This window comes from Balaenoptera physalus, assembly GCF_965194825.1.
Source record: "Balaenoptera physalus genome assembly, chromosome: 3".
Lineage (NCBI taxonomy): Eukaryota > Metazoa > Chordata > Mammalia > Artiodactyla > Balaenopteridae > Balaenoptera > Balaenoptera physalus.
The window spans coordinates 125149264-125162847 of record NC_138890.1 but is presented as its reverse complement, the minus strand read 5'-3'; the positions used below and the strand labels follow the sequence as shown (position 1 = coordinate 125162847).

Below are 13584 nucleotides of genomic sequence, written 5' to 3'. Positions count from 1 at the left end.
TGGTTTTCTCAGGGTATATGCCTAGTAGTGGGATTGCTGGGTCATATGGTAGTTCTATTTTTAGTTTTTTAACGAACCTCTATAGTGTTCTCCACAGTGGGGTTCCCTTTTCTCCACACCCTCTCCAGCATTTTTTGTTTGTAGATTTTTTGATGATGGCCATTCTGACCAGTGTGAGGTGATACCTCATTGTAGTTTTTTTTTTTTTTTTTTTAAATTAATTAATTAATTAATTAAATTTTGGCTGCATTGGGTCTTTGTTGCTGCACACAGGCTTTTTCTAGTTGTGGCAAGCGGGGGCTACTCTTCATTGTGGTGCCCAGGCTTCTCATTGCGGTGGCTTCTCTTGTTGCGGAGGACAGACTCTAGGCCTGTGGGCTTCAGTAGTTGTGGCATGCGGGCTTCAGTAGTTGTGGCTCGCAGGCTGTAGAGCGCAGACTCAGTAGTTATGGTGCACGGGCTTAGTTGCTCCGCGGCATGTGGGATCTTCTTGCACCAGGGCTCGAACCCGTGTCCCCTGCATTGGCAGGCATATTCTTAACCACTGCGCCACCAGGGAAGTCCCACCTCATTGTAGTTTTGATTTGCATTTCTCATAATTAGTGATGTTGAGCATCCTTCATGTGCCGCTTGGCCATCTGTATGTCCTCCTTGGAGAGATGTTTATTTAGGTCTTCTGCCCATTTTTTGATTAGTTTGTTTTTTTGATATTGAGCTCCATGAGCTGTTTGTATATTTTGGAGATTAATCCTTTGTCTGTTGCTTCGTTTGCAAATATTTTCTCCCATTCTGAGGGTTGTCTTTTCGTCTTGTTTATGGTTTCCTTTGTTCTGCAAAAGCTTTTAAGTTTCATTAGGTCCCGTTTGTTTATTTTTGTTTTTACTTTCATTACTCTGGGAGGCAGGTCTATATGCTTATAGAACCATATAACTGGTTACTTAATGGATCATTTTGTGAAGTACAGAAGTGCTTGAGTTTAATTTGATGTTCACTATATATAAAATTTGATAGTAAAGCAATGTTAAATGCATTCTATTTAGTGTGTGTTGGGGAGGAGATATTTATCTGTGATATGTAAACTGTGAGAATTGAATTGGAATAATTTGTTTTGAAAAATTGTTATAATACATGTTTTTACTAAATTTATTTTTGTTTGTATATTGCAGTGTCTAAAAATGACTACAAAACGAAGTTTGTTTGTGCGGTTGGTACCATGTCGTTGTCTACGAGGAGAAGAGGAGACCGTCACTACTCTTGATTATTCTCATTGCAGTTTGGAACAGGTTCCCAAAGAGATTTTTACTTTTGAAAAAACTCTGGAGGAGCTCTACTTAGATGCTAATCAGATTGAAGAGCTTCCAAAGGTATGTTAATCCAGTCTTTCAAGAATTGCCTTTGGTTATTTTTATGCCTATAAATATGATATTCCCAATGTTGCCATAATGCTGCATATATATATATATATATATATATATATATATATATATATATATATAGGCATTGTTTCCCCTTTTTCTGGTTTACTTTCACCTTATGGTGTGCAACATGACTCAAATTTTTTTAAATAGAATTTTTAACCTTTATCTCTTCAAGTTAATTGCTTAAATACTTGTGCAAATAATTTAAAATTTTGTATTTAATTCCAGTACCTTAGCCACTAAGGTAGACAATAAGACTGCACAATTTCTGCAGCCAATAGATTTAACTAGACAAAGAATTGAAATTAATGTTTTTCTAGTTTTCCTGAGACATTGATCTACATTATAGTTATTGAGGATAAATTGTCCTTTCAGTTATCACATCAGAATTTTGCTTTTTAACAGCTTTGTAGAGGTAGTATTCTGTTTTCCCCATTTCAGTTTGTTTGGAAAAGTTTTGGAGGACTTAACGTTTCTGAAATGTAGGAGCAACTAGCAGGAGAAAATAGGTTTGTTGCCATGAAACATCATCTCACATTAACAACTTCTTTGCTAAAATTTTTTAGTGGCGGCTACTTTTTTTTCCTTAAATTCTAACCCATCTTCATCCTCTACTCAGTTTCTTATTGTTGCGCGGAAAGCTACGATAGTTTTGTCAGAGAGCTTTACCACCCACACAACAGTGGTTTTCAAGCTGTGGGTAAAGACTTATTAGTGGCTCATAAAAATCAATTTAATATATGGGGCATTTCCGAATAATGAACTATTATTTGGACTGGCAGATTTAGAAAATAAAAAATAAAGGACACCCAATTAAATTACACTTTTCAGATAAACAGTGAATAATTTTTTAGTATAAGTGTATCTCATGCAGTATATAGGACATACTTTCACTAAAAAATTATTGTTTATCTGAAACCCAAGTTTAATCAGGCATCTTGTATTTTATCTGGCAACCTTAACTGTCATAGAGTAGAAAATAAAGAGGGTTGCATGTATCTATTGTAACTTAAAATATTTGTTTTAGATTTGTGTGTGTGTGTATATACACACTGGATGGCAGCAGTGTTTTGAAGAAGGTTTTCTTTGGGTGGCCAGTGGTAAAATCATTTTGAAAGCAGTGCTATCCAAGATTGTCTTGTAAAGAAATCTGTATATAGATGTGGATAAAATACTAAAGGTTGTGGGTTGCATGTTCATGAATTTCTCCCCTAAGTTGTAATAGGGTGCTTTATAATTGACTGTTCCCTTGTATATTGTTTTTCAGCAAGTAATTTATCTTCCTTAGCTAGTTCTCTTAGAGAAAATGGAAGACTAAAATTAGTCCCTTTTTCTAATCACCACCAGCAAGGTCTCAGTCTGGGGACTGTGTTGAAAAGAGAGAGGCTTGCTATGATAGTGAAAATAACTGAATCATTTATCATGCCTAGCAATTTTCCATTTTTGGAAGAATGCTCTTCTTAAATAGGACTTATTCAGTGCCATCTTGCACACAGTTTTGTTTTTTTCTAAAGACTCTTCTTTTTTAGAATAATTTTAGATTCACAGCAAAATTAAGAGGAAGGTCTAGAGATTTCCCAAATATATACCCTGTCCCCACACATGGATGGCCTCCACCCTTATCAGCATCCCCCACCAGAGTGGTACCAGAGTGGTTAAACCACCAGAGTAGTTAAAACTGATGAACCTATGTTGAAAAATCATAATCATCCAAAGTTCATGGTTTACATTATGATTTGCTCTTGGTGTCATGCATTTTGTGGGTTTGGACAAATATATAACGACATGTATTCATCATTATGCTGTCAAACAGTATTTTCAGTGCCCTAAAAATCCTCTATGCTCTGTACAGTTTTTTGGTGTGGGGCTTAGAAGTAGCCCATTTACTTACTGCTTTTGGTTAAATATATTTTGGTCACATTTCATTATTGTGATTTTAGCATAACAGTATATTTGCTCCCTTATTTATTTTGTTCTCCCAAATCAGAATTCTATATTTTAAGTCATTTAAAATCAGTTGTACACATTTGAATTTAATTTATATAAACTTTCATTTTGGAATAAGGATGCTTGGAATACAAGATCCAAAGTTTACCATATTTAACAGCCACTTATTTTTTATGACCTTAGCAGAAAATACACCATATACTTGTTTTCACTAAGTGCATTTCACCCAGGGCAGAAGTGTGAGGATATAAATCATTCTGAGTAGTCCAATTGTGTTCAGATCCATAATAGCATAAAATAATAAGAGATCTTCCCTGGTATTTGTGTAGGTATAACTCATTCAGTTTTAATGACATTAATAATATTTGTTTGTGTAAAGGTTAATCAATGAAATATTTAAGGAAACTTAAGGAATAATCAAAATCCTTCTCTACCTTGTTTCAACAGCAACTTTTTAACTGTCAGTCTCTACACAAACTGAGTTTGCCAGATAATGATTTAACAACATTACCAGCATCTATTGCAAATCTCATTAATCTCAGGGAACTGGATGTCAGCAAGAATGGTAAGATTTTTTTTCCCCCTAACTTTTTGTACTTGGGAACATGTTATATTATTAAAATTTCTATTGTGTTTTAGCAAATAAAAAGATAGAATTAAAAAGTCAGATTGTAATGTACTATCATAATTAGCTTTCATATATATATAAATGATCTATGAGAACTTAAAGGCAGAGAGTAAGTATAAACAATTTAAAATGACTGTTTAATTAAAATGCTGTGGGTAAATGTATGTACATATTTATATATCCTTATATCTATTTTTTTTGTATATATTTACAGCCCTGTTTGTGATGGTGAGAAACTAGTAACAACTAACTGTAATGTCCGTTGTTGATTACATAATTTGATGCATCCATAAGAGTGGAATGTAATGTAGTTCCATCAATACTGACATAAAATATTCACAGTGTAGTGGTAAAGGTTAAAAAAAAAAAAGTTGTGCAACATAAACGAATTGAGCATCAACAGATATTTATTGAGAGACCACTCTGTGCCAAATACTTTATTAGGAGTTGGATTACAATTAATGATGAAAAGTAAAAGGACATGGTCACTGTTCTCCTGGGGCACACAGTCGTGGTTTTGTTTGTTTAGTTTGATAAACGTTGAAGAAAGTATGGAAGATATATTCCAAAATGTTAAGTGCTTACCTTGGAGGGAGAGAGAAGTAGACACTTGAAAATTTTAGAATGAGCATATATTCCAATATATTGGAATAAGCATTTCCCAAGAACAAGGAAATCCTTATACATAACCACAATATCATTATCACGCTCAAGAAATTTGACACCACATTTTCCCTGTTGCCTAATAATGCCCTTTTTAGCTATTTGCTCACCCTACCCCCACCTTCAAGTTAAAGATCACATATAGCATTCAGTTGTGTCTGTTTGATCTTTCAAAACCAGGAACAGTTTGCCCGTGTTTTTGTGATATTGTCATTTTTATAGAGTTCAGGTCAGTTGGTTTTTAATTTGTGTGAGTTTTCTTATGATTTTATTTTAGGTTAAATAAATTTCCTCAGCTTGAAACTTCTCTTTAAGGGCAGTTTGAAATTTGTTTCCATTCCTTGTGCTTAATAGAGTGGCAAGTATTGCTTGATAAATTCCAAAGTAAATGAACTTGATCCATTACATTGTGCTCTGCATATGCTGACAGTTAAGTAGTGTTATAGAACTTCGGAACTGTTGTGACTTTAGAAGTCATCAAGTGTAACCTTCCACTCCAAAGGGGTATCTTTTCTACTTTTTGGTCTTTTAAAATGAGAGATGTTAAGGTGTAAGGAAAGAGACCTGAAATAATCTGGGTGTTATTGATAAAACTCTATGCGCCTGGGAAAGGCTAGTAACCCATGTAACTAGTCTTCATGATATGAAACTATTACTTGGCTCAATAATGAACACGCTTACATATATCCTCCTGAAAATGCACTAACTCCAGACTTATTACTCTAAATTGAGAATGGTGCAATTATGGCCCTGCAGCATCATTAAATTAATATCTTAGACTTTCATGCAACTTCTTGAAGAATAATGTGTTTGAGTTAAGACAACCTATTGAACTGTAGTGTTTCTCTTTTTTTTCATTCTAGTTTCAGCAGTTCCTTCTTGCTTATATTGAAAACCTGCTTTGTACAATTGTGTCAGCTTGTGTTTTTGAGGAGTTGGAGATAGTTTCTATGTGACCAAAAGATTTACGATAAGCACTTGAATATTCTGCCCTGAAAGAGAATGGCTTTAGTGATTGTTGCCAACAAAACCTTACAATTTATTTTCATTAAAAATTAAGTTGATTTATCTATTCCTTTCTTCTCTTTCTATGTGATCTCATCTGTTTTTTTTTTTTTTAAGAAATTCACGTTCTTTTATTTATTTATTTATTTATGACTGTGTTTGGTCTTCGTTTCTGTGCGAGGGCTTTCTCTAGTTGCGGCAAGTGGGGACCACTCTTCATCGCGGTGCGCGGGCCTCTCACCATCGCGGCCTCTCTTGTTGCGGAGCACAGGCTCCAGACGCGCAGGCTCAGTAATTGTGGCTCACGGGCCCAGTTGCTCCGTGGCATGTGGGATCTTCCCAGACCAGGGCTCGAACCCGTGTCCCCTGCATTGGCAGGCAGATTCTCAACCACTGCGCCACCAGGGAAGCCCTCATCTGTTTTTTAAATGGCAGAATCAGTCCCTTGCCTTTTACTTGTTTCCTTGGCTTCTTTTTTCTCTTTTTGGTCTTAAACTGATGTCTAAATGCAACCGCATTTCATTGATGGTGAAAAAAGCTAGTGAGGAGAGACAAGAAACTATGATAATGTCGGAACCATTACCTTGACTGATAAAAATTCTGGTATTCCTAATTCCTAATCTGATAGTCATCATTACAACTGATGTAATTAACCCACTTTACTTTTAGAGAGTTGAGATTATTTTAACTAACTTGTAATATGTAACCCTAAAGTGTATGTTTATACAAGTCTATGTTATTTATTTATTTATTGGCTGTGCCTTGTGGCTTGTGGGGTCTTAGTTCCCTGACCAGAGATTCAACCCGGGCCACGGCAGTGAAAGCCTAGAATTCTGACCTCTAGGCCACCAGGGAACTCCAGCTACGTTACTGAAAACAAGAAAATAGCATGCATATTATAGTTGATGTGGTTGGTTATGAGAAATTTGAGTTTTGCTAGTTGCGTATTTGATTAAGTAACAACTCGCTTAAAAGAGAGGATAGCATGCTAAATGAAAGTAGCGTTTCTCAGATTTTGGAAGTATTAAAATTACATTTAGTATTAAGATGACCACTATGTTAGAGGTAGATGGGAGTTTCATCTTATATTCTGAATGAGAAAATTGAATTACCCCTAAATTTTTTCTATATTACAACATCTCATCGTGTTAAATCTTGCATAAGATGCTTTAATCTTGTATCCAAGCTCTACTATTTTTTCCTTTTAGGTGTTTTTATCAGTTCAATCTAATAATATTCTAGTATATCTTAATATACCAGATGCTGCTTTCATATTTATTATCTACGTGCCCTGCTTGGAAGGAGGCAGGAAACATTGTGGCATACTTTATTAGTGTTTCAGCAAGCTGTATTTATTTAAAAGCACTTGTTTTAGGATTTTTACTTTCACATTTTCTTAGTTTCTGATCTTTCACATATTTCTTCCAGTGTTTTTCAACTGGCCAAGTAACATGGTTTAGTGATTAAAACATTTATTTAGGGAAAAGAAAAATTGTACTCTAATCATTGCTTCTCTGTTTATTCGCCCTGTTGTTATATTGGGGAATTAATCTCATTCTCGGTTAGACTATACATAATATTATCAATATTACCACGTCCCGTCTTGCCTCATGAGACTGCCGACCAAATTGTGGACTAGTCTATGTATAGGATGTATATAAATTTAAGGTATTAATATTTGTATTCATTTTGTATGGAATTCTTTTTTTATCATTTATATTCTACAATAAAACTAGAGTGTTGGTTTATGTGTCTTAATTTGCTCTTTCCTTTCATGTCTAAAGTTTTGATTTGTTGTTAGATTTTTTTTTAAATTTTATTTATTTATTTATTTATTTATTTATGGCTGTGTTGGGTCTTCGTTTCTGTGCGAGGGCTTTCTCTAGTTGCGGCAAGTGGGGGCCACTCCTCATCGCGGTGCGCAGGCCTCTCACTATCGCGGCCTCTCTTGTAGCGGGGCACGGGCTCCAGATGCGCAGGCTCAGTAATTGTGGCTCACGGGCCTAGTTGCTCCGCGGCATGTGGGATCTTCCCAGACCAGGGCTCGAACCTGTGTCCCCTGCATTGGCAGGCAGATTCTCAACCACTGAGCCACCAGGGAAGCCCTGTTGTTAGATTTTTAAAGAAATGAAAAGCTCACCAAGCTGCTATTGCAAGCGATTGCAGATAGCAACTGGTGTTAGAGAAATTATCATCCGTTGTGTTCAAATGGCCTGTCTTCTTGAGAAGACCAATAGGGATGATGATTAAAACAATTTGCGAAAGGGGTTGATAGAGAAAGCTGATGGAGAGGAGAGAGAAAAGAAATGAAGACTATCTAGTTGTTAATTCTCTCTCTATAAGCACACTGATTAAAAGCTAGGAATTGTAAGGCAAAGAAACCAGAAAGAGTGGCTCAGATCATTCTGTCTGATATGGGAATGCTAGAGAGGTTAATTAGGCCTTTTTTTAAAAAAATCGAGTCCAAAATTCCAGAAAGAATGGGTTGAAAGTTTGTGGGTCAGAACAGAAAGCAGTTCCTTGAACCTGAGAAAATCTGATGATTGGGGACAAAATGTTGGAAAAGCCTCTTCACTTTAAGTTCAAAGAAGTTATGTTGATTACAAGGGAAATTATAGATTGCTGGGGAAGTCACTATTTTTCTCTGTGTTTTAAAATTTCTAAAATTGCTAATTTGCTTAATAGTTAATGTTTAAGTTCAGCTGTTTTAATAAATCAGCTTATTTAAGATAATGAAAGAAGAAAAACCATGTGTTAAACTGACCTGGAAGTTAAAAAATGTAGGCTGGTGATCACTGGTCACTGCTAAGTGTGTTGTTAATGTAGACTATAAGTGGGGTGTGCAGTCACTGTGCCTTGCCATAGGCCTTACCATTCACTGTGTTATAACTGATCCAAACCATACACCTGTTATCCCCTAGCCAATATAATCATCTGAGTTTGCAATTTCTCCTTTAGCCTGTTTTGACTGGAACTCAGTGTTACATTCTGTACTATTTAATTACCTTAGCCTTTAAAATACAGAAACAGTAAGGAGCCACTATTAACTTATATTGTACATTTAGGGCATTGGAGGAGTGTTGATGCCCTCCAAACAGAGATCACCAGGATTACATGTGATTGAGCCATGGGGATGGAAGGGGAGTCTCAGGGGGTGCTAAAAGACTTATAGGATTTGGGCTTGTACTTGGTGATTGGAAGAAGGTTTAAGAATATGAGGGTTTGCTATGGATGGAATGCTGTCAAGAAGTAGGAGTAATTCTGTGATTGAGAATATTAATAAATCTCATCTATAGGGAGGGCAGATTAGAGCAAGACTAAAACTGTAATCAGTAAAAAAGCAGCTGTCACTCATTAAGATAAGGGGTGGCTTGGACAAGGTTCATATTTTATCTTTGTCAAGACATGATTACAAATTTGCTTTTGTCTTGATCTGTCATGGTTAAGGAATGGCCTCGTCTAATATTGGTATTCAGTGAAATTGCTTAGTTCAACAGGAAAATACTAAGACCTCCCTTTGAATGCAGCTTGTTCATAGTAAGACAAGGACTAGCTGATAGTACAAGGCCAGTTCCTAGATTTCAGGAGGTATTTTCTCTTTCTTCGCAGTAAAGGGAGAACTCTTCTGTAACTAAAATAGATTAATATGAGAAGGATAGCCATGTTTTATAGTATCTTCATTTTAATGAGTTTTAGCAAGAGTCAAATTCTTATAAAAAGAGTATATGACAAAGAAGGAACACTACTGAAGTTAAGGGAGAATGAAAAAGGAACAGGTAGCTGAAATTGTTAGAGAATTAAGTAACTCATGATAAAATTCACGTTCTGCATACTTTATGTACGAGGATAAAGAGAGTTCTCTTTGGAGACAGGCTAACAAGCATTGAGGGTAGGCCTCATTGAGAAAGTGCCTTGAGCAAGGACTTGAGGAAGTGAGGAAGTTAGCCATGTAGATTTCTAAGGTAAGAATGTACCAGAAAGAAGAAACAGCCAGTGTAAAGTTTATAAGGTGTGAGTATCCATAGCATGTATGAGAAACAGAAGGCTATGGTAGCTAAAATATAGTGAGCAAGATGGGAGAGTGATAGGAATAGAGGTCAGAAAGGTAGGGATTTGGAGCAGCAGATAATGTAGAGCCTGGTAGGCGTTTGTATGTACTTTGACATTTACTCTCAGTGAAATGGAATCATTTGGAAGAGTTTGAGTCAGGTCATTCAGAGCATGAAATGACTTGCATTTTAAAGGTTTACTCTGGTTATGTGTAGAAACAGTATGGTACAAGGGTGAAAAGTAACCAGTTTAGGTGCTATTTCAGTCGCCTCTAGTGATAGTGGTGGAAGTAGTGAGATGTAGACAGACTCTAGATACATTTGAAGGTTGAGTGAACAAGATTTCATGATGGTTTGGATGTGGGATGTGAGATAAGAGTCAAGAATGATCTCAGTGGTATTGGTCTATGCATGTGGAAGGATAGAGTGCTGCCAGCTGAGATGGGGACATCTCTGGGACTCGTAATTTTTAGTGGAAAAAAATCAGGAGCTCATTTTTGGACATGTTACATTTAAGATATCCAGATGTTCTTAGGGGTTTGGAGTTCAGTCGAAAGGGAAATGTGCTAGCTATACATATTTGATAATTGCCAGCATGTAGATGGTATATAGAGCCTGAGATTAGATACAGTCAACAAGGGCATGAATATGAAAGAGGACTAAAGAATGAGCCCTGGTGGCAACCCAACATTAAGAGATCTGGAGGAAAGAGAGGTACAAAAGATACTGAGAAGGAACACTACTGAGGAAGGAAGGAAGCCAATAGAATGAAAATATTTGGTTTTTTTTTGCTACATTTTAGCTTTCAAGAAAAGGAACTGTGTCTCAGTATCTACAGTCCATAGCATGGGTACATATTTGCTGAATAATATAGAGAATAAGTAATTTCAGTTTGAGACATGTTTTATTTAAGGTACCTGACCAGTACCTAAAGGGCATTTGAAAATTCTTATTTGGAGTTAAGGAGAGAGGAGGGAACCGGAGATACAGATTTGGAAGCTGAACATAAATACGGTAAGAATTGAAATCACAGTGAATACATTGCTAGCAATTTGTAAAAGCAGGAAACCAGTGAGCACTTCAAAACTACTTGCTTAGGAAAAAATTACTACCATGTATCTGAAATTAGAGTTACTATTTCATAGATATTTATTGGTTAATTTTTATAAACCACATGCTATGAAATATAGTACTTTAAAATTTGAAAAATATGAAGTATATGTATTTGTGGAAGATGATATAAGCATTACTGTCCATTAAAATTTTTTTAAATTAATTAATTAATTAATTAATTAATTAATTTTTGGCTGCGTTGGGTCTTTGTTGCTGCGCGCAGGCTTTTCTCTAGTAGCGGTGAGCGGGGGCTACTCTTCATTACGGTGCGCGGGCTTCTCATTGTCGTGGCTTCTCTTGTTGCGGAGCATGGACTCTAGGCACGCGGGCTTCAGTAGTTGTGGCACACGGGCTCAGTAGTTGTGGCTCGCGGGCTCTAGAGCGCAGGCTCAGTAGTTGTGGTGCACAGGCTTAGTTGCTCTGCAGCATGTGGGATCTTCCCGCATCAGGGCTTGAACCCGTGTGCCTTGCATTGGCAGGCAGATTCTTAACCACCGCACCACCAGGGAGGTCCCCATTAAAAATTTAAATTGCAGAAGTCTAACATAGAACTCTTTTTAAAAAAAAAATAATAATAATTTTATTTATTTTTGGCTGTGTTGGGTCTTCGTTGCTGCACGTGGGTTTTTCTCTGGTTGCGGCGAGCGGGGGCTACTCTTCGTTGCGGTGCCCAGGCTTCTCATTGTGGTGGCTTCTCTTGTTGTGGAACACGGGCTCCAGGCACGCAGGCTTCAGTAGTTGTAGCACGTGGGCTCAGTAGTTGTGGCTCGCAGGCTCTAGAGCTCAGGCTCAGTAGTTGTGGTGCACAGGCTTAGTTGCTCCGCGGCATGTGGGATCTTCCCAGACCAGGGCTCGAACCCGTGTCCCCTGCATTGGCAGGCGGATTCTTAACCACTGTGCCACCAGGGAAGTCCTAGAACTCTTAAAATTATCTTTCTCCATATAAAAATTTAGGTCAGCAGAACATACTGTAGTCTTTGGTCTTTTTCTCCTTAGATAGACTTTATCATGTACTAAAAATATTACAGCTCTTGGAATAATGTCATTTACATAGACTATTTCAAGATACATTATAGACTTTAATAAAAACCAATGAAATGATATGTAAAGCTGAGTATGAAAATGAAGTCAGGCTCTAATGAGGACAGTGTAGAATGTCCTCCTCCCACCTTCCCTCTAGATGTGGAATTTTTTTTTAAGTATATGATAAGAATTATTATTATTATTTTATAAATTTATTTATTTTATTTCTTTATTTTTGGCTGTGTTTGGTCTTCGTTGCTGTGCGAGGGCTTTCTCTAGTTGTGGCGAGTGGTGCTCCTCTTCGTTGTGGTACGCGGGCCTCTCATTGTGGTGGCCCCTCTTGTTGCGCAGCACGGGCTCCAGGCGTGCAGGCTTCGGCAGTTGTGGCATATGAGCTCAGTAGTTGTGGCACACGGGCTTAGTTGCTCCGCGGCATGTGGGATCTTCCCGGACCAGGGCTTGAACCCGTGTCCCCTGCATTGGCAGACAGATTCTTAACCACTGCGCCACCAGGGAAGCCCCTATGATAAGAATTATTCACCACAACCAAGTGGGACTCATTCTGGGCATTCAATTTTGATATTTGAAAATAAATCAGTGTTATTCAACACATCAATAGACATATAATGAACTTGGTAATTCCATTCCTTGGTGTTTACTCAAGAGAAATGAAATACATGTCATTTGAAATTAAATATAGTGATTTTTTTTTTTAAAGTTCATTGCAACTTTTTCATAATTATTGAAACCTCCTTCCTTTTTTTGCCCTATTCTTCAGTGTCTACCACATCTGCCATGGGAGCCCTGCTGCTACCAGATATTCCTTAGGGCCTGCCACCTAGGAGAGTTATTTTAATGTATCCTCAGTAGAATTATCACTTGAAGCAAATTATTTGTTAGTTGAAGAACTGATAAGAATTTAACTCCTAAATTTATAGGATTCAGTAACACTAAATATTTTGTTTGTAAATAAATGAGAGAAAAGAAAGAAGAAAAATTAGTGTAAAAAATATGGATGTTATTATTAGTGGGTAAGTCAAATTTAACGAGTTGTACAAAAGTACAGTATACTAAGTAGTTACATGTGTTTAGAATAGAGAATTGAGTCAGCCTAAATAAGACCTATTAGCAGTAATATAAGAAGCATACAGATACTATTAAGTAATTCATTGTATAAATGCCCTAAAATATATATTTGAAGTGTTAAATGTGCAGGTAAAGGGATGCTTTGTAGATCAATAGTTCCATTTTGGGGACTTGTAATAGCGTTGTCAAGTTTTTATTTCAGCATTAAGAAAATTCCTAACCCTCATTCCCTCCAAAAAGCAGCATCTCTCATATCCCTATTACCATAGTTTTATTTAAAACTGACTTTTCACTCAAAAGAAAATGAATGCTATAAAGCCACTAAAGTTTAAAACTTACATGAAATGAAAAATTTCCAAAATCAACTCAAGAAGAAATAGAAAACTGAAAATACTAAATCAAATTAGTGGTCAGAAAAACTGTTAGACCTAATTTTAGGGAAAAGTTGGACCAAACCTTCATGGAATGGGATAATCCTTAATTTATAAAACCTATTCTAGAGTTCAGAAAGGGAGGAAAGTACTTGACTCAGTTTATAAGGGTAATAAAACTTTAATAACAGAAATAGATAAAGACTGTTTAAATTAAAATGTTGGAAATTCTCTGCTGGGATGACAGGAGTGGCTCTGCTGTAGATCTCATTCTCTCTCAG

At 36.6% G+C, this 13584-nt stretch overlaps 1 protein-coding gene across 17 annotated transcripts in view; it reads left to right on the top strand.

The window, feature by feature from the left end:
- The window catches only part of ERBIN (erbb2 interacting protein), a 109378-nt gene that overhangs the window by 38737 nt on the left and 57057 nt on the right, over positions 1-13584 (top strand). For 16 of the 17 annotated variants that reach the window (XR_014262241.1, XM_082457086.1, XM_082457084.1 and 13 more), the window contains 2 exons: positions 1167-1364; positions 3813-3930. Coding sequence is in view for 15 of the 17 variants with exons in the window: in XM_082457086.1 (XP_082313212.1) it covers positions 1167-1364; positions 3813-3930 (316 nt within the window). In the remaining 2 variants the exon portion in view is untranslated. Of the gene's footprint in view, positions 1-1166; positions 1365-3812; positions 3931-13584 lie in introns of those variants that run through there. The other variant, XM_082457078.1, reaches the window with a different exon arrangement.